Source organism: Narcine bancroftii, chromosome 1 (assembly GCF_036971445.1).
Source record: "Narcine bancroftii isolate sNarBan1 chromosome 1, sNarBan1.hap1, whole genome shotgun sequence".
Lineage (NCBI taxonomy): Eukaryota > Metazoa > Chordata > Chondrichthyes > Torpediniformes > Narcinidae > Narcine > Narcine bancroftii.
In genome coordinates, this window is record NC_091469.1 from 223,601,484 (window position 1) to 223,622,507 (window position 21,024).

Consider the following 21,024-nt stretch of genomic DNA (forward strand, 5'->3'; position numbering starts at 1 on the left):
TTTATTAATTATATTCTTATTTATTTTGTTTATGTGCAGATGAAGAAAAAGCATTTGTGGAAAGTCATAGATGGCCATCAAGTTCTTACTTGCAGGAATTGACTGAATACAGGCACCATGTTCACTCTGGGAGATCTCGTTGTATTCTCATGTGACATTTTGTTGCACGTCGTTGGATACCTATCAAGGCTGAAAGATCAGACAGTTAGAAAACCTCATTCTATTATGGTAAAACATGACCGAAGACAATTAAATTGCATTCCTAATGGCAACTGTCATCTTGCAAGAAGCTTTTGTGTCTACCCCAGTCTGGTTCTGAAATACACACGAACATCAAGACTTATTTGAATGGCAAAGGTATGCATCTTGCCCATTATATCTGCAGAACAGGATATTACATACCATCTCACTGGTAGGACTTTGATCTTGGGAATAAACTGTGATGCACAACATAAACTCTTGGATTTTAACCATTGAGCAAGTCAGATTAATTCAGATGCCATTACACTACATGTTGCCCATGAAGTAGGTCACACAACAGACAGCAACCATGTTCCTCATAGAAAGAATGTCAAAGATGTGGCCTTTTTGCCATTGCTGATTAATGATAAGGGAAAATATTCCTTAGAATCTTAATAAATTTATAATACACCTGATTATGTTCAAGGTGGCATATTCTTAGGCCCCATTTCACAATAGCCTGATACTTTATTTTAGCTCAGATAAACTGAGATGTGCAAAAACAGAATTTAAACTAACAAAATGACTTAAAAGTAGCTGGAACTACTAAACACTAATTAAAAATAAAGATAATGTAAACAATTCATTTATCTGCACCTATCCTTTTAAGTCCAGGTTGACAACAGAATTCAAATGAATAGGTTTGTGCTTCTAACATCATGGGCAGTAAGAGAACAAATATGCAGGCATTTGACCTGCTACTTATTTCAGACTTTACATAGTCAGAGACAAGTTGACCAGCAAGGAGAACATCATTCATGGAGCATTTTTACCCATGTGTTTTACAGAATTTTTACATAGGCTAGAGAGATCTCACCCATGATCTGTACCCCCCCCCCCAAATCATATCAATTATTAACTGCAGCATGTTGTCAAATCCATTCAAACTTGTTTTATATCAGCTAGAATTACAATGGTGATGTAGTGTTTAGACTTGAGTTAGGCCGTAGGTTGAGTTTTGTGTACATTGCTGGACTACGGATCCTGGGACAAATGTGATAACTGAAGACCAAGTAAAAGAAAAAAGTATGCATGTTGCCAGGGCTAGAGAATTATAGTTATGAAGGAGAGGGTGTATGGTGGGGGATTCTTTTGAACAAAGAAAACAAAGGGGAGATTTAAAAGATAAACTGAAAGGTCCATTTCCATTATGAGGAAGGTCAATAAATAGGAAACATGGAGCTAAAGTTAGTTGGCACAAGGATTAGACATGAATTGAGAGGTGGTAAAAATGAAAGTCAGTCAAAAGGGTGGTGGCAGTGGAAACACTCATCACATTTAAAATGACCTGGGTAAGCCAGTGAAGAGCCACAGCTTGCAGGGCTATGGACCAAGGACTGAGTAGTGGGAGTAACCTGAAGTTCATTTTTGGCTAGCATGGCCACTTAGAGCACACTGCCCCTTCTGCTGATGTGATTCATTATTGCTTCCTTTCCATTGGTGAATGAAATTATTGTTGCAGTAAAGCAAACATAATTTTGCTGACATTTGAATAATTAACATTAGCCAATTTAAAATGTATTGGAAATAAACATTTGTCAATTCAAAAAATAAACATGCTAATGTCTCAAGTATATATTGTAGTCAAGATTAAAAATTACACAAAACAATCTACAACTGATTTAACTCATTAATTATTTTTTTTCTTTGACCTAATGTACATTTACATCATTTTTAACTTTAACATTTCCAGAAAAAGAAGTTATTGAAATAGAGAATAATGAAAGACCATTTTCTATTCTGAGAGGATCTGCAATATGAGATTTTCAATACAAGTTATCAGGAGTGAGGAAAAGGTTCAGAATGAATTTTACCAAGTGCAATTTTTATTAAGAGCATAGATCGTTTTGCTTTAACTGTTTGAACCAAGACAGAATTAATTCTTGGCAAGAGAACAAATATGTGAAATGAGTACACAGGTTAGAAATGGATCTTTAGTTGCTAAGGCTAAAAGTCTTAAAGCATTGGTCAACCTGATTCCTTTGATTTAAGGAAATAAATATTAGGAAAAGTAAACAGGTAATCTGTACAATTAACCTTTTAACAGTGGCCAAAGATGCTTTCCTACTGCATTACATTCAAAAGCCTACTTCATTGCTCAAAACTTCAATCGTTCTGTAATTGAAATACAATTGAAATGTATCCTATCACCACCAGCCAATCCACCCTCCCAGAAACTATAAGCTCACAGATTTTAAACAGCTAATCATATTCTATTCACCATATTACAACTTGCAGGGAATAATATTTGTGGCACCTAAATATCCTACCAAATTGTGCAATTGTAATGGTGAAATTTCATTTTAAAAGAGGGTAATATTTTTTCCCCAGTAATTGGGAGCATCTTTTGAGAAGGGTTTTCTTAAGTTGTTTTGGTATCAACATGTAACTAAGTCAATGTAGATGGCTGTTGTACAATGTATAGTAAAACCTCATTAGAACGCGGTACTTGGGGTCCAAGATTTCAAACTGCGTTACAGCCAAGTCGTGGAACAGATGCATATATGTCAAGAGTGCCCACGGATAATCAAACCCAAATATTACCAGTTTTCAAAGAATCTGCTCTCTATAATTAAATTTCAATGAAAGAAAGCAAGCGCATTCTTTAATATTGGTATTCTGAATTTTAATCAACTTATTTTCAAAGTTTGGGGTCCATAGACACCGGCACTTAGAACATAATTTGTTAATCCGTGGAATAGCTTATAACAGTACGAAACAGTCTGGAATGTCATCAAAGTGGCATTCCGCCCACACTCGCCCATTTGCTAAACTTGTTCATGCACACCCTGAATGGACAAGCTCTGAAACAACCGCTGAGACTTTGCACATGGTTGCAGCTGCCACAGAAATGCATTGACTGGGACCTAATATTTCCTTTTGGCTGAACAGGCGCTCATAAAACTTGCATTTTGTGGACATCTCTCATCTTTATTGATATACAAAAGCTAACTAAATCAAAATCAAAACAAAGATAAAATCAATGCAATACATTCATCAAATTAAATAAAAATTCTCCATAATCTGAAACTTGCCATTCTTATTTTCATCAGCTAAAAAAGTCAACCGACTGTCGCTAACAATAGTTTTGCCCATCTACACTAATTCCATTTACTCACATTTGGTCTTTATCTCTCTAAGTGACTATCTATGCTCCTCAACTCCACCGCAAGTTCCTGATATCAACCATTCACATAAAAAAAAAGTTCCCCTCAAATTCCCTTCCTCTCACCTGAAACCTTCACATCCTATTACGATGGACAAAGATTTTGCTTCCTGAACACTTTTCGGTGTAATTTATAATAATCATGAAAATCACCTTATTAAAAAAAGTACATGATAGGAACATTTAAGATATAACCTATTTTGTGATTTCTTGTCATATTTTAAGTTTCCTGGTATATTGCCCATAAAGGAAGATGTTTTGGTCAGTCCATGCATGCCTGGGCATGTTTGGAAGGCATTTAAAGAGGTTGTTGAGGTTTTCTTGGCAACTATAGAGCACCAAACTACATCCAGTTGATTGACAACATGCTTCAAGCATCCAAAACCACAAAGTGCAACATGTCATTGAAAATTCATTTTCTGTTTGACACTTGGACTTCCTCCCTGCTGATCTTGGTGCAGTCAGTGACGAACATGGGTGAAAGGTTTCACCAGGACATTGCGACCACAGAAAAGCACTATCGGGGCAACTGGAATCCATCAATGCTGTCCGACTATTATTGGACACTGACATGAGAAGGATCTGATGCTGAGTACAAACAAAAATCATCGGCAAAACATTTTTAGGTCAGATGAATTAACGCAATGTGTTAAATTCAATAAAAGTTCATTTAATGTTTCTCCAACTTCCCACGTGATACAGCAAATCTGAAATTATCTTTGTGTTCAGCTTGAAGTTGTCTATCAAAACTCTTAATTTTTTTTTCCTCCAGGAAGAAAAGCTTTTGGAAAAAAAAATTGTTGTCCAGTGTTATTTTTGATTTACCCTACCTACCATGGGGGGGGGGGGGGATCAACTATGTCTATGTTTCTTAGAATTTTATGTACCCCTGTTAGATAATTCCTCAAACTTCTCCTCTCCAAGAAGAACATTTCTCCAGACTTTCTCCACAGTCCCCAAACCAACCAACATCCTGGTAAATCTACCATGTGCTCTCTCCAATGAAACCCCTTTTCTTTAGAACTGCACACAATAGTGCAAGAACTGTTTGATCTATGCTTTGTAAAGTACCAACGCATCATCATATCTTCTATGCCTTGAGCTACTAAGGCATCCATTGCCAACTGGATTCTTCACCACCTTTGATGCATTAGTTAACACTTTGTGATAATGATCTGATCCATGGGTTGCTCCATTCATCAGCATGCCTTTGCACCCTACTATTAATGGTGCAGGCCATCCCCAATCTGAAATTCCAAAAGGCATCACTTTACAATTTTGGAGAGTACAAACTCCATTTGCTGCAAGTAAATACCATTTGTCAATTTTCTAATCTATAATCTGTTGTAGCTCAAGTCAACCTTCTTCACTCTCCACAATACCACCAATGTTCATGTAAATTGCATACACTTACCAGGCATAACCCCCTATAATTACAACCGTCAATATAATCACAAAATAGAACCTAGAATGAGACAAATGATTACTTTCAAATAAACAAAAGTGCTGCAGAAACTCAGCAGGTTAAGAGCAAGATGATGGTGGTGAGAAAGGGATGGAAAGAAGAGGAAGCAAATGAGGGGGTTTGGAGTGAGAAGGAAAGGAGGGAGGAAGGAGATGAGAAACAAAAAGAATGACAAGAAAGAAGTAAAAAAAGACCAATCTCTGTAGGGCAGACCACCACACCCCACCCCACCCACCCCGCCCCCCACCACTCCCATCCCCAGACATTATTTGATGACTCGGATTTGAAATTATTGCATTAGAATTCCTTTCACAGTCTGGCCTGGTCGCCAATACCTACCCAGAACTGATTAAGGGCCAGAAGTGACCTGTATACAGACCCGTTGCAAGATCCAGATTGTTGTTTAAGGAGAAGGCAAGAGCTAGGAGTAGAGTAATAGGAAATGGGTGAGGTCTTAAATTAATATTTCTTAATGGTAAATAAGATCGGATCATCCTGCAATTTGCCTACCTTCACAATCACTCTACACCAAATGCAATCTCATATGCTCTCCATTCAGCCCTGGATCAGCTAGATAACATCAGGCTACTTTTTATTTGCTACAGCTCAGCTTTCAATGCCATCATACCCTCAGTACTGGTCAGCAAGCTTCAAAACCTGGGCCTCTGTACCTCTCTCTGCACAGGATCCTTAACTTCATAATTGAAAGACCACAGTCAGTATGAATCATAAACAATGTTTCCTCCTCACTGACAACACAGGTACACCTCAAGGATGCATGCTTAGTCCACTGCTCCACTCACAATATATCCATGACTGGGTAAGTACAATTCAAATGTCATCTACAAATTTCCCCGTGACACCACGGGTGCTGGTAGAATCAGATGACAAGGGGGAAGTGTACAGGAGGGAGAAAGATCAGCTGGTTGAGTGGTGTCACAACAACCTTGCACTCAACATTAGCAAAACTAAGGAATGATTATGGACTTCAAGAGGTGGAAATCAGGAGAACACAAACTAGTCCTCATTGAGAGATCAACAGATGAAACGAAAATTTCAAATTTATGGGTGCCAACATCTCTGAAGATCTATCCTGGCACCTCCATGTCGAAGCAATCATGAAGAAGGCTCGCCAGTGGCTATACTTTGTGAGGAGATTTGGTGCATCATCAAAAACTCCTTGCAAATTTCCACCAGTGTACAATGGAGAGCAGTCTGACTGAATCACTTTTTGGTATGGAGGTGCCAATGCACAAGACTACAGAGACTGAACTCGACCAAGGTCATCATGCACACTAATCTTCACGCCATTAAGGACATCTGCAAGAGGCGGTTCTCAAGAAAGCAGCCTCCATTCTCAAGGACCCCCCACCACCCAGGCCACGCCCTCTTCTCACTGCTACCATCAGGAAGGAGGAACAGGAGCCTGAAGACGAACAGAAACAGCTTCATCCCCTCAGCCACCAGATTATTGAATGACAATGAACCATCGACACGACCTCACTTTCTATTCTTTCACAATCATTTTTAAAAAGTAATTTATAGCTATTTTACATCTGAAATGCAGCTACAAAACAACAAATTTTGTGACACATTCACAATAATAAAACCCGATTCCCATATTTATCTCAGAGGATATACAAGATACTGAGTTCAGAGAGGATTATAGTAATATCCGGAAACATATCAACATTATAAAGGTGGCAGTTTGGAACACAAAGAGATGGAAAATCTCCAGGGCCTGACAAGGTGCATCCAAGGATATTATGGGGAAACAGTAAAGATCTGGTAGGATTTTTTTTTTTGTACCTTCATTAGCCTTGGATGAGATACAAGTTTTAATCTACAATTTGAGAGGGAGAAGGGAAAACCAGAAATGCCAATATTACAGTTGAACAAAGGGGACTATGGAGCCATGAGGGAGGAACTGTCGAAAGTTGACTCGAAAGATACCCTAGTAGGGATGACAGCAAAACAGCAATGGCAGGTATTTCTGGGAATAATACTGAGAAGAAAGATTCTAAGAGGAGTAAGGAGCAACTGTGGCTGACAAGGGAAGTCAAGGACAGTACAAAAATAAACAATAAGTATAACATAGCAAAGATGAGGAAGAAACTTTTAGATAACTAAAAAGACAATACAAGGAGAAAAGAAGAGATTCGAACGCAAGCTAGCCAAGAATACAAAGGTTAGTAAAAGCTTCTTTAGGTATGTGAAGAGGAAAAAAAATTAGTTAAAATCAAAGCTGGGCCTTTGAACACAGAAAGGATGAAATTATTATGGGGAGCAAGGAAATGGCAGATGAGTTGAACAGGTACTTTGGACCAGTCTTCACTAGGGAAGACACAATCTCTCAGATGTAATAGCGGACAGAGGACCTAGGGTAACAGAGAAACTGAAGTAAATTCACATTAGGCAGAAAATGATGTTGGGTAGACTGATGGTCTGCATCCCAAGATGGTGACTCTAGAAATCGTGGATGCATTGCTAATCATTTTCCAATGTTCTATAAATTCAGGATCAGTTCCTGCAGATTGGAGGGTAGCTAATATTGTCCCACTTTTTAAGAAAGAAGGGAGAGAGAAAACAGGGAATTATAGACCAGTTAGCCTGACAACAGTGGAGGGGAAGATGCTGGAGTCAATTATAACAGATGAAATAACAGCACATTTGGATAGTAGCAACAGGATCGGCCAGAGTCAGGATGGATTTATGAAGGGGAAATTATGCTTGACTAATCTTCTGGAATTTCTTTTGAGGACGGAACTATGAAAATGGACAAGGGAGAGCCAGTTGATGTAGTGTATCTGGACTTTCAGAAAACCTTTGATAAGGTCCCACATAGGAGATTAGTGGGCAAAATTGGAGCACATGATTTTGGCGGTAGGGTACTGACATGGATAGAAAATTGTTTGGCAGACAGGAAACAAAGAATAGGGATTAATGGGTCCCTTTCAGAATTGCAGGCAGTGACTAGTGGGGTATCACAAGTCTCGGTGCTGGGACCACAGCTATTTACAATATACATTAATGATTTAGATAAAGGGATTAAAAGTAACATTAGCGAATTTGCAGATGACACAAAGCTGGGTGGCAGTGTGAAATGTAAGGAGGATGTTATGAGAATGCAGGGTGAATTGGATGGGTTGGGTGAGTGGCATATGCAGTTTAATGAGGATAAATGTGAGGTGGCAAAAACAGGAAGATAGATTACTATCTGAATGGTGTCAAGTTAGGAAAAGGGGAAGTACAATGAGAACTAGATGTCTTTGCTCATCAATCACTGAAAGTAAGCACGCAGGTACAGCAGGCAGTGAAAAAAGCTAATGGCATATTGGCCTTCATAATAAGGGGAGTTGAGTATAGGAACAAAGAGACCCTTCTGTAATTGTACAGGGCCCTGGTGAGACCACACCTGGAGTACTGTGTGCAGTTTTGGTCTGGGATGGGTTGTAAAAGTGCCACTGGTGGTCCTTGATTAGGCTTTCCCACCAGTTGACAAGTGTGACAGGTTCTACAAAAGTTCACAACATCCTTTCTTAATTTTGGCCAATTAAACTGTTTCCTTATCTTTTCTACCATCTTCTTCACTCCAAGGTGACCTCCTAAAGGTGTACTATGACCCAACTTTGATATTTAATTCCTGTAAGTTTTGGGAATTATAACTTGCCTTACTACCACCCAGTTTTCACTGGCAGGCATCACTTGTGGTCTCCACTTTCTCATCAATATTCCATCTTGAACAAAGTAACCTACTGGCACAGTTTCTATTTCCTGTTTAGAAAGAATCTTATCTCTTATCCCAGCAAGATCAGGATCATGCTTTTGTCTGGCTATTAATTCCTCTCTTGACAACAGCAAAGCTGGATCCTTAGGTTTGTCCTCAATGCTTGCCTCCGCTAACGGATCATCACAGACTTTCTCTACCTCTACCTTTTTTCTAGACAAGGCTCCAGTAATGGGACACACAGGGGAGATTTCCAAATCCTTTTCAGACTCATAAACCAATGGCTTAATTGTGAGTTTCACTGCAGGTATGACTTTACTCTCTGCTAAATCATTTCCTAACAAAAGAGAAACTCCATCCACTGGCAGACTTGATCTTATCCCTATCATAACCAGGCCATTAACTAAGTCTGATTTCATCACTATTCTATGCAAAGGTATAGACTCTGCTTCACTACCAATGCCTTTAATTAAATTCACATCTCCAGTATCGGTCTCCTCACCAAAATTCAAAACATTGCTTAATACAAGTGATTGGGCTGCTCCAGTATCCCACAGGATTTTAACTGGCACTTGATTGGATCCTTCTTTAACCGAAATGAAACATTCAGTCATGAATGGTTTAAAAATATCCCTAACTTTCTCACTTTGAACATAGGCAGTTGGCACCACCCCTTTCTCTTTCTTCCTTTTCAGTACAGGACAATTTGCTGTTATGTGCCCTGGCTTCTTACAATAGTGGCAAATAACACTCGAAAATTTTTCCTTCACCCATTTCTCTTCCTCTCTTCCTCTAACTTCACTTCTAGATTTTCTTTCTACTCTACTTGGATTATCAGCAGTATTCCTTTGAAAGGTTTTCCATGGTGTCCACTTAGGCTTGTGGGTTAAAGCATATTCCTCTGCGAATTTAGCCAATTCTTGCCAAGTTTTTATATTTTTCTCTGCCAAGTACACTTGAATATCGTCAGGAACACTAATCTCCTCAATCAGAATGATTTCCCTCAATAAATCAAAGTTATTTTCTACTTTCATTGCTGCACACCACCGATCAAAACATACAACCTTCCTATAAGCAAAATCCAGGTCAGATTGGATTGCTACCTTTTTTAAATTCCTGAACTTTTGTCTATAAGCCTCTGGAACTAGTTCATAAGATCAGAGTATACCCCGATTTACAAATTTGTAATCAGCTGCTTGTTGTACAGTCAAATACACCTGTTGGTCTTTCCCTTTAAGAACACTTTGTAGCAGGAGTGACCACTGGTCTGGTGGCCATTTTAAATTTACAGCTACTTTCTCAAAATGCTGGAAATACTGGTCTATTTCAGCTTCCTCAAATGGAGGAACTAACCTCACTTCTCTACTGACCAGAAACCTCTCCTCCTGACCAGCATGTGGGTTTTGGGCTTCTCCTTCTCCTTGGGTTAGGGTCTGCCTCAATTTAGTTAGTTCTAGCTCATGTTTCCATTCTTTCTCTCTCTCCTCCCTTGCGGCTGCCCTTTCCTCCATTTCTGCCTGCCTTACTGCTTCCTGTTCTGCTTTCCTTTCTGCCTCTTTTTTCCTCTCTCTCTCTTCCCTTTCTACTTGCCTTAGTGCTTCCCATTCAGCTTTCCTTTCTGCCTCTCTTTTTTCCTCTCTCTCTTCCCTTTCTGCTTCCCATTCGGCTTTCTTTTCTGCCTCTCTTTTTTCCTCTCTCTTCGCTTTCTGCCTGCCTTACTGCTTCTCGTTCGGCTTTCCTTTCTGTTTCTCTTTTTCCCTCTAACTCTAGTTTTCTCAAAGCCAACTTTACTTCCTCTGAAGTTTTCTCCTTTGGAAACTGTTCTAATGCAGCTTCTTCAAATACCCACTTTCGTACATAGTGCTTAACAATCATTCAGGCAATTTCCTTTTTTTTTCATCCCAGTCTTACTGCAAGAAGTTTTAACTTGCCAACCATAACCATCAGTTCTGACTTTTTAGCCATTTTTAAATTAACCACTGAAGGGTTAGCTATGAACTGGTCAATATTCATAGTTGCTGGTTTTTCTGCTGGTGATTTATACCCTCACCGTTTATTTTTAATTTCAAGCTGGAGGTTGAGTCAAACTCAGATGAATGATAACTAAGCACAAGTCAATCGCCCCAAAAACTTCCAAATTGGTTTGATCCTGGACGATTTCCCCAAATTATGTTATAAGATCAAACCAGCAACTACAAAGAAGACATATCACACAGGGGTAAAAATGAACAATTACTTTATTAACAAAAATTCACCTTCAAACTTTAATTCAAAATCCCCCCTTTTATAACAATCCCCACTGATTACTATGCAAATTTCTATAACAGTGTAAAACTAATAAATTCCCCAGCCTAAATATAACATATGTAATTAAAGTCTAAATTATATTTCCAACCAGCCCACAGAAAAACTTAGACACAAAACACACAAGACTTTGATCTCAACCAAAGCAAAGATCAAAAACAAAATTCAGTTTGTTTGGTAAACTGGCTGCCTTTGGAATGTTCATCCTTTTTGAAATCCCAACATTCTAAACTGTCCTCCAGACCATGACTCATGCTCTGGGCCTTCTTCCACTCTACAACACGCCCATTGGTGGTTTATCATCCAAGTCCAGAATTTTTTAGATCATTTTCTGCACAGGCTCAGTCCGTCTCCCACTAACTCAGCAGTCCACCTTCACCTTGGTTCTCTGAGGCAAACTGTCACTTTTTAACATAAAACCACACAACACATAGGCCAATACACAACACAAAACTCTAACAATAATATAACATTAATCATTTAGTCATGTATAGTGATACAATAAAAAGCACTTTTTTTCTTTCTTTAGGGATAAAAATTTAAGGAAAGAACACCTATGTTGTCAGCATATTCACTGATTGTTATTATAGTTTCTAATTGAGAGGGGTGGATAAGGTAGAAGAGGTGGATGGAAATTTATTAATAAAATCCATATATGGTTTCCAAATATTATAAAAAATTTCCAACTCTATTCCTTAAACTATGTTATTTTTTTCCTAAAGATGTACAATTTTGCTTTTCATTATGCCATCTACTTAATGAGACTACATTTTCAGTTTTCCATGTTATTGCTCTACATTTCTTCCGTCGCTATTGCTACACTTAAAAAAATTTTCTTGACATTACATCCTTTTCATGTACATTCCCAAGTAAAAATATTCTTGGATCCTTTTGTACCTTTATCTTCATAATTTGCCCTAGTAAAACACTCCAATCGTCCCAAAACCTTTCCACAAGACTATACCGCATGTAAAAAAAGTCCCGGTTTCTTTTGTACATGGAAAACACTTACTGGAATAATTAGAATCAAGTCCATTTAATTTTTGTGGAGTATAATATAATTGATTTCGTATCTGGCATTAACTGTATTTGTGGAGTATTGATGAACAGAGAGAACAAGGGATAAAAAAGGATGAAAGCACCACTCAGGCAGACAGTGTGGAGAAGCTTATGGCAGGTTTGCTTTCATTGACTGAGACAATGAGTACAGCACTAAGGACACCACGATACAATTGTACAAGACACTGGTGAGACTACATTTGGAATATTGTGCAGTTCTGGTCATCAAGATGCAGAAAGGATGTGATTAAGCCAGAGAGGGTGCAGAAAAGATTCACAACAATGTTGCCTGGACTGGACAGTTTGAGCGACAGGAGAGGTTGATAAGCTGTGACTGTTTTACTGGGTGCAAATTAGGTTGAGAGGTGATTATATAAATGTTTACAAAATTGAGGGGCATATACATGACAGATGGTCTTTTCCCCAGCGTAGGGGAGTCTAAAATTAGAGAGGCCACAGGCTTATGATGAGAGGGGGGAAATTTAAAAGGCATCTGAAGGTCAAGATTTTGATAGAGCTCCATTTAAAAGCACAAAATGCCGAACATTCTCATCAGGGTAGGCAGCAGGAAGAGAATCAGAGCTAGTGTTTCTGATCAAGTATCCTTCATCAGAATTGGCAAAGAAAGAACATGTCAGTTTTACAATGCAGAGTAGTTGGGGGAAAAGATGGATAACACAAAAAAAGTTCTCTGGTCAAGGTCAGAAATTCAGTGAGAAAGAGTTGTTAACAAAATAATTAGCTTGATGAGTTGATAGGACCAGTTAGACAGAGGAAACAAACAAAAGTATGTAGAAGCCACTATTACAAAGCTTCATCAGGTCCAGAAGATCAGGTGAGAGGGAAAAAAAAATTCCAATACAGCATTATGTAATGTTAAACAATATAGAATTGGCTGTTTCTGATGTCAAGAAAATGCATTACTGGAACCTTTTGAGTATCATATTGAATCCAAAAGGCTTCAATTTGCCATGATTGAAGGTGAAGTGTTATACCTCACGTTCACATAGGGCCTCATTACAACAATGCAGGAAGCCACATTCAGATAGATTGGAGTGGGTGTAGAATTAAACTGGTTGGCAACTGGGGAACTCTGGTTCACTCTGTGAAGCAAACTCAAGTGCCTTGCAAAGAGGTCAACCAATCCGTATTTAGCATCTCCAATAGAGAGATAGCATCGTGAGTGCCAAATGTGATACATCAGAATTGCTACTTCACCTGAAAGGTCCAGAGACAGTGGAAGGAGGTAAAATGACTGCAGACACTGAATGTGGAGCAAGTAACAAATTGCAAGCAAATGAGCAGGTGGAATAGCATCAATGGGGCCATCCGCATCACTACTGATGCTGCCCAACCCACCAAGTTCAACCAACAGTGTTTTTTTCTGAGGTTAAAGGATGTATGGCATTTCTACTGTTATTTCTAGCATTCTCTGCTTATATTTTAATTTCCCTCCATCTGAATTTTTAAAAAAATCAGTATGGTATTTCTAGTGGTTGAATGAGGAAATGCCATACGGGGATGGTTGGTGGAAAATGAAGAGAGTTGTGAAGAGTACATTCACTTCAAAATGCTGAAAGGAGATTTGGCTATTGGACACATCATTCTAATGTAAACTTGAGGAGCAGCACTTCTATTATAGACTTCTCAGCCTTCCAAATCAATATCGATAGGTAACGTGCTCTCTCTCTGTACCAGGTCAAACATATGTAATATTGACTGTTTTTTTCCTTCATTCATTAGCATGGCCTACAGCACCTTTCACATTAACGTGTTTTCTCTAACACTACATCCCTGATCTTCTAGGTTTCTTTGTGTTATTTCTATTTGGCACCATTAACAAACCCACCAGATTATTGCAACAACAGCTTAGCCCCATGGCAACCATGTCCTTTTTCAAGCAATATTCTTTTTGGCCCAACCATCCCTCCCAACCCAATCACCAACTGAAACCAACAGTTTTCCTTCATCTCTTCTGATGTTAACTCCCTCTGCCCACAGATGCTGTATGACTGCAGAGTATTTCCACTATCTTCTGGTTTCATTTCAGACTTCAGCAACTGCATTCTTAAAAAATTTCATTGCCCAATGGACATTGAGGCTCCACCACTGCACTCCGAGCAGAGTCCAAACTCCAAATCCAGTTTTATTTGCAGATAATCAACTGTGGGTAAGCACGCGACTTGATCTGCCACCACACTTGCCCTAGAATTCCAAACTTTCTGAATGTTTTGCCGATAAAATGTTGGCTGGTCTTCACAGAACTACCACTTTTTTTAAAAAATGGTAATTTCAAGCCATTGGAATTTCATTGATTCTCATCTTACCTAGGATGATAGGACACCAATGGCAGTCAGTTTGTCTTTCAGCAGTCCATGGTCATTCAGCTGCTGAACATCTGAACCACCTCCCACGCATTCTGTCCCAATGAATACACGAGGTACCTACAATAGAATCAAAAATATTACTTTCAGTCAGAAAGGACAATTCTCACAATAAATGGTTCCTCAATTCTATTATTGAACAGATTGATACAATTTTTAAATACTGCTTAAATAGTAATAATTGGAATAAGTGAACCAGGTCAACTGTGAAGGGAAGATGGAACATTCCTCAGCCCCTTGCTCATGAAATCAAATCATGATGAAATGGAAATGTCCCTTGTTGGAATATAGCTCAAATGAAGCCCATTAAAAAAAAAAATAAAGCCAGTAAACTACAGGCTTTACTGTACTTGATATCTACTTTAATGGGAGGGGAAAGAGAGAAAAAGAGACCGTTTCAGATCAGATCTCTACCTTGAGGCCGGCTACAGGAGCCGATGGAAAACTAAGAACTTACCTTTCAGACAGCAGCCCTAAAAGGCTGCTCCAGCATCAAATTCATTTCCAGAGGTGCCTCGCGGTGCCCTCCGGATCCGATGGAGGCGGGGTGACTGGTGCTGTAGCAGCACCTGCCATAAAAACGCAGCAAAGCAATGGCCGGCTTCCCTACCCATAATCCCCCAGGCAGCTGGAACCACCCTGTGGTTCCCAGAACAGTTCCAGCTGTGTGGAGGTTTACAGGTAGGGAAGACGGCCATTACTCTCCTGTGTTTTGAGCCGCAGAGAGTGGCCCGATGTGGCTGCCCCAGCCCACACCGGGCCACCCCTGTGAACATCTCCTGCCGGCCCCTAACTTGGAGGGAGAGGGATGAGTGGGGAGATGGGTCATGGGCTGACAGCATCATCAGCCCGCCCCCAAACAGCCCCGTCGATTATCCTTCTCCGAGAGAGGTTGGATTATACGGCTCGGAGACGGCTTCGGCACATTCAGAGCGGTATGTGGTTATGCATTTTGGCAAAGGTTCTCCGCCTTTACATTTGGACATTTTCCCTATCTGAAAGTGCCTAGAGAGAGAGAGAGACCTACTTAAAATACCGACAACTATTAGAAAACCAATGCACACAACAAAGTAGATTTGTTTTAAAGATGTCACAAGATGAATGAATAAATAAATGAAGGAAGGAAGGAAATCCAGAAAACATGGTGCACTCAACTTGCAGAAAATTGATGAAAGGTGTTTCACAAGTGAGATTCTAATAATGTAACAGTTGCATTAGCATGATCTTGATACAAAATAGAACAATGCTGGAAATAATCAGGCAGGCCAGATCTCAATTCCAGAAAGAGAAACATAGTTAATGTTTTGGGTCAGTAATCTTCCATCCAACCTTCATAAACATAGCTTGAAATAGGATACATTACCACTGCAAAAAAAATTCAGCAATGCTAACATAACCCATTTCAAGTGCGCACCACCCTCGAATGTGTTCGCACTTAGTGCAAAGTGCAGACCATAAAACCAGAAAGATCACAAGACATTGGGCTGAATAGCCTATTTCTGCTCCATCTAATCTGCCCTGCCATTCAGTCATAAGCTGACCCATTTTCCTCATTCAGCCTCACTACCTGATCTTCTTCCATAACCTTTGATGCCCCTGGCTAATCAAGAACCCAAATACACCCAACAACTTGGCCTCCAAGTCAACAAATTCCAGATTCATCACCTTCTGTCTAAAGAAATTCCACCACATATCTCTTCTTGTCCTAGACTCTCCCACCATGAGAAACAACTGCTCAACATCTACTCTGTCCATGCCTTTTAACATTCAAAATGTTTCACTGAAATTCCCCTTCATCCTCCCAAATTTCAACAAGCAAGGCCAAGAGCTGTCAAATGTTCCTCATACAATAACACTTTCATTCCCGGAATCATCCTTGTGAACCTCCTCTGAACCCTCTCCAACATCAGCATATCCATTCATAAATGAAAAGCCCAAAACTGCTCACAATACTCCAAGTGAGATCTCACCAGTGCCTTATAAAGCCTCAACATCACATTCCTGTTCTTGCATTCTATTCCACTTGAAATGAATGCCTGCATTGCATCTGCCTTCTTCACCGCTGACTCAACATGCACGTTTAACTTCAGGGAATCCTGCATGAGGACTCCCAGGAACCTTTGCATCTGGGAATTTTCAATTTTCTCCCCATTTATTTCTTCTTCCAAAGTGTATGACCATACATTTTCAACATTGTATTTAATTTGCCTCTTCTCTACCATTCTCCTAATCTCTCCAAGTCCTTCTGTAGCTTACCCTTTTCCTCAACAATACCTGCACCTCCACCTACCATCTACAAACTTGGCCACAAAGCAATTTCTTCCATAATTTAAATAACTGATAATACAACATAAAAAAGTGGCCCCAAAAATGACCCCTGTGGAACACCACTAGCACATGACAGCTGACCAGAATATGATCCCTGTATTCTGACTCTGCTTCCTGTCAATTAGGCAATTCTACTCTGCTTCCAGTTATTCCACAGGCTCTTATCTTGTTAAGTAGCCTTATGTACAGCACCTTGTCAAAAGCCCTCTCAAAATCCAAATGCACAACAACCCCGTCACTTCAAAGAATTCCAACAAGTTGGTCAAGCAAGATTTTCCCTTCAGCAAACCATGCTGGCTTTGGACCATCTTGTAATATGCCTCCATAACGCCACCCTTGACAATTCACTCTAACATCTTCCCAACCATTGATGTCAGGCTCACCAGACTATGACTTCCTTTCTCCTCCTTTCTTGAATATTGGGGTGACATTTGCACTTTTCCAGTCATCTGGGACCATGCCTGAATCCACTGATTCCTTAACAATCCCCACCAATGCCTCCACAATTTCTACTGCTACTTCCTGAGGGTGCAATCCACCTGGTCCAGGAGATTTATCTACACTTAAATGATTCAGATTTCTGAGGGCCTTGAAATAGTAACTGCACTCACTTCCCTTTCCTGATACCCTTGGACATCTGGCACACTGTTCATACCTTCCACAGTAATGCAAAATACTCATTTAGTTTTTCTGCCATCTCCTTGTCTCCTATTATTATTTCTCTCATGCAATTTTCTAATGGTCCTATATCCTCTCTCACCTTTTATATAGTTGAAGAAGCTCTTTGTATCCTCTGATATTATTTGCTACTCTATTTTCCTTATGTCATCTTTTCCCACCTTATGTTTTTTAGTTGCCTTTTGCAAATTTTAAATAATTTCCCAATCCTCTATCTTCCCACCAATTTTTGCTTCTGTGTATAATTTTAATTTAGACATACAGCATGGTAACAAGCCATTTCAGCACATGAGCCCATGCCACCCAATTTACACCCGAATGACCTACAACCCCCAGTACACTTTTTGAATGGTGGGAGGAAATCGGAGCCCCTGGGGAAAATTCATGCCGACACAGGGAGAACATACAAATTCCACACACACAGCACAGGATTTGAACCCAAGTCCCAATCACTGTAATAGCATTGCACTAACTGCAACACTAACCGTGCCATCCCATGTATGTCTTTTACTTTTAAGTTGGCTTTGACTTCCCGCCAGCCACAATGGTGACAATTTCCCATTTGAATATTTCCACTCATTTCTTCCAGAAATCTGATCATATGCTGCTCTGTCATCCTCCCTACTAGAGCCCACTTCTAATCTAATTTGGCTAGTTCTTCTTTTATCCCACTATAATTCCCTTTACACCACTGAAATACTGACACATCTGCCCTTAGTTTCTCCTTGTTAAATTTCAAATTGAACTGAATCATATTATGATTACTGTTCCCTATTGATTCCTTTACCTTTACCCCAACCTCTCTAATCACCACAAGTACATTACACAACATCCAATCGAGTGTAGCCAATCCCCTCATGGGCTCATTAACAGGTTGCTCTAAAAAGCAATCCTATATATATTGCTCTCTCAAATTCCAGTCCCATCCTGATTATTCCAATCTGCTTGTATGTTAAAATCCTCCATGGCTATCATAACATTGCCCTTCTGACAGGCATTTTTTAAATTTGCTGTTATAATTTGTTGTCCACATGTGACATATTATGTCGTATTTTATATTGTATATAGATATGTTTTAAAGGAGATAAATTGGAGGAGATTTTTTTTAGTGTAGGTCCCATACAAACACTTCAAAACAGATCTCATTTAAAATACTGGAGCTCTGTTCAAGCCTGACAGGCCAGTTCCAAATGCCTTTGCAAAAACTTTGGGGCGTGCCTATAGAGACTTCACAAATGGATTGTTGTTTTGGAAAGCAACCAATGAAAGAACTCAGAGTATTTGGTCCGGTGCCACAGGCTGTCTGAGTGCAGTTTGCTGTTCTAAGAGGGTCATGTGGTTTTGCAAGCAGAGGGAGTCAAACAGGCTTTTCTCAGAGAGGGAGAGAGGGCTGGCTGCATAATGTTTCACTTGAAATAAGAGAAACCAAAAGGAACTCTGTAGTGACCTGAAAGAAAGAGGTAATCGTCTGGAGAACCCTGATGGGGCAAGTTTCTTCGGCAAGACACTGACGTGGCTGATTTGAAGGGATCAGTTTGTGTCCAGTGAACAACAAATCTCTCTCTGAAAACCAACAAACGGTAATCATTTACCTTTCAAGCACTAAAGCCTGGTGAACTTCATAAATGTTAAATTCTGTGCACAGTACAAGAATTGCCTGATACTGGTGAACTTGGGAGAGTGAGAAGTGAGACTGGACTATGAATCAAATAACTTTTCTGAACTTGTATACATATTACATACATGTACACTTAAAATTAGAAGGGGGTTAAGCAAGTTAATAGTGATAAGTTAAAGTTTGATCCTGTTTTCATGTTTAAAGATAATTAAAAGCAACTTTTGTTTAAGTAACCATTTGTCTTGGTGAATTTCTGTTGCTACTGGGTTTTGGGGTCCACTGGGCTCATAACACACATCCCAGTTACTGTTTGGAGGTTTGTATTCAGCTAGCTGCCAACAGTTTTCTTTTACCCTTGCCATTTCTTAGCTCAACCCATAATGATTATCTTCTGATCCTAGTCACCTGTTTCTAACGATTTACTGTTTTCCCTTACCAATAGAGCCAGACCACCATCTCTGCTTACCTGCCCTAACCTTTCGATACATTGTGTATCCTTGGACATTCAGCTCCCAATGGCATCAATCCTTTAGCCACGACTCCATGATGATCATAACATCATTACCTGTCAATGTGTAGCCGTATTACAACGTCATCCACTATTTCTGCTGTGTGCGTTTAAATACAAAACCTTTAGCCCTGTACTTGTTCCTCTTTTTTGACTCTATGTCCTAATTGCATTGTAACTCATCCCCATGGATGCAATTTTGCCCTATCTGCCTGTCTTCCCACACAAACTCCATACCAGCTGTGTCTACTTGTGCACCAAACGCCTCTTAACATTGGTTCCCATTCCATGGGAATCTAATGCAAACCACCACCCTCAACAGCATCAGGAAACTCCCTGACAGGACATTGGTTCCCCTTGTACAGGTTACCCCTTCATCAGAAAAGGTTCCAATGATCCAAGAGCTTGAAACCCTGCCCCTTGTACCATCTTTCTGTTCTGACCTTCCTTCGCTCATGAATTGGGAGTAAGTAATCCAGAGGTTATGGTTTTGGAGGTCCAATTTTCAACATCTTTCCTAATTCCCTAAACATACTTTGCAGGACCTCCTGCCTATATCATTGATACCAATATGTACCACGACCTCTGGCTGCTCACCCTCCCCTTTCAAATACCTGCAATTTCTCCTGGATCCAAGCACTATCTTTTGCAGTCACAGAATCTCCTATCTGTCCCCTTGACTATTGAGTCCCCTATGTCTCACTCTGCCTGACTTCACCCTTCCCTTCTGAGGCTCAGAGATAACCACGGTGCTGTTAGTTTGGCAGCTGCCTTGCCCAGATAGGACATTCAGCTCAGCAATATCCAAAGTGGTATATTTATTGCTGATGGGAATGGACATAGGGGTGCACTGCAGTGACTGCCTATTCCCCTTCCCTCTCCTAAGAGGCACCCAGTACTTGCCTCATGGGTGTAACTGCCTCCTTACAGCTTCAGTCTATTACCCCACTTGAATGATCCAGAATTCATCCAGCTCCAGTTCCCTAACAAGGTCTGTGAGGAGCAGCAGCTGGATGCACCTCTTGCAGGTGATGTCATCAGGGACACTTGTGCTGTCCCAGATATCCCACTTGCTGCAATTGGGGCTTAGCACTGCCCAAGCTGCCATCTCCACTACCTGCTCTGGGTTACTATAAAAAGATCTTACCTGAATTTACCTGTGGCTTCAGCCTCTGCTTAGCGAAACTTCTCAACAAAAGCTTTAAACACTCCACTCCGGTTCCTGGACCACCACCTACTGGCACTGCCCTTCCTGACACTGGGGCACCCCTACCTACATTTCAACCAACTAGCTATTAAAGATCCAGAGTTGTTGAGGATTGATAATGTCACAATTTGATCCCCAATACCTAGTGTGTTATGCTAACACAGAAAATAAATTGGATACAGTGTTTGGGAGATTGCCAATGCCATTTTAGTAGTAGAAAAATAGCATAAATGAATTTCCAAGTTGTGATGAGTAAACAGTACTGCATCATTTGTTAATTATCAACGAAGAACTCCACAAGATTTGCATTAGACACAGCTGAAGTCTCTTGGATTTTCCC

The 21,024-nt window shown here is 39.9% G+C and overlaps 2 protein-coding genes across 4 annotated transcripts in view; one reads left to right on the top strand and one right to left on the bottom strand.

Annotated features, from left to right (window-relative positions):
- The window catches only part of rhobtb3 (Rho related BTB domain containing 3), a 181,528-nt gene extending 181,072 nt beyond the window's left edge, over positions 1-456 (top strand). For 2 of the 3 annotated variants that reach the window (XM_069891828.1, XM_069891846.1), the window contains one exon: positions 40-456. In XM_069891828.1, the coding sequence (XP_069747929.1) occupies positions 40-155 (116 nt within the window). In that variant the 3' untranslated portion in view covers positions 156-456. The remainder of the gene's footprint in view (positions 1-39) is intronic. The other variant, XM_069891837.1, reaches the window with a different exon arrangement.
- glrx (glutaredoxin (thioltransferase)) overlaps positions 1-21,024 on the bottom strand; it is a 24,048-nt gene continuing 3,024 nt past the window's right edge. The window contains exons 2-3 of the mRNA XM_069891880.1: positions 14,289-14,405; positions 1-189 (exon numbers count right to left, since the gene is read on the bottom strand). Coding sequence (XP_069747981.1) covers positions 14,289-14,405 — 117 coding nt within the window. The 3' untranslated portion in view covers positions 1-189. The remainder of the gene's footprint in view (positions 190-14,288; positions 14,406-21,024) is intronic.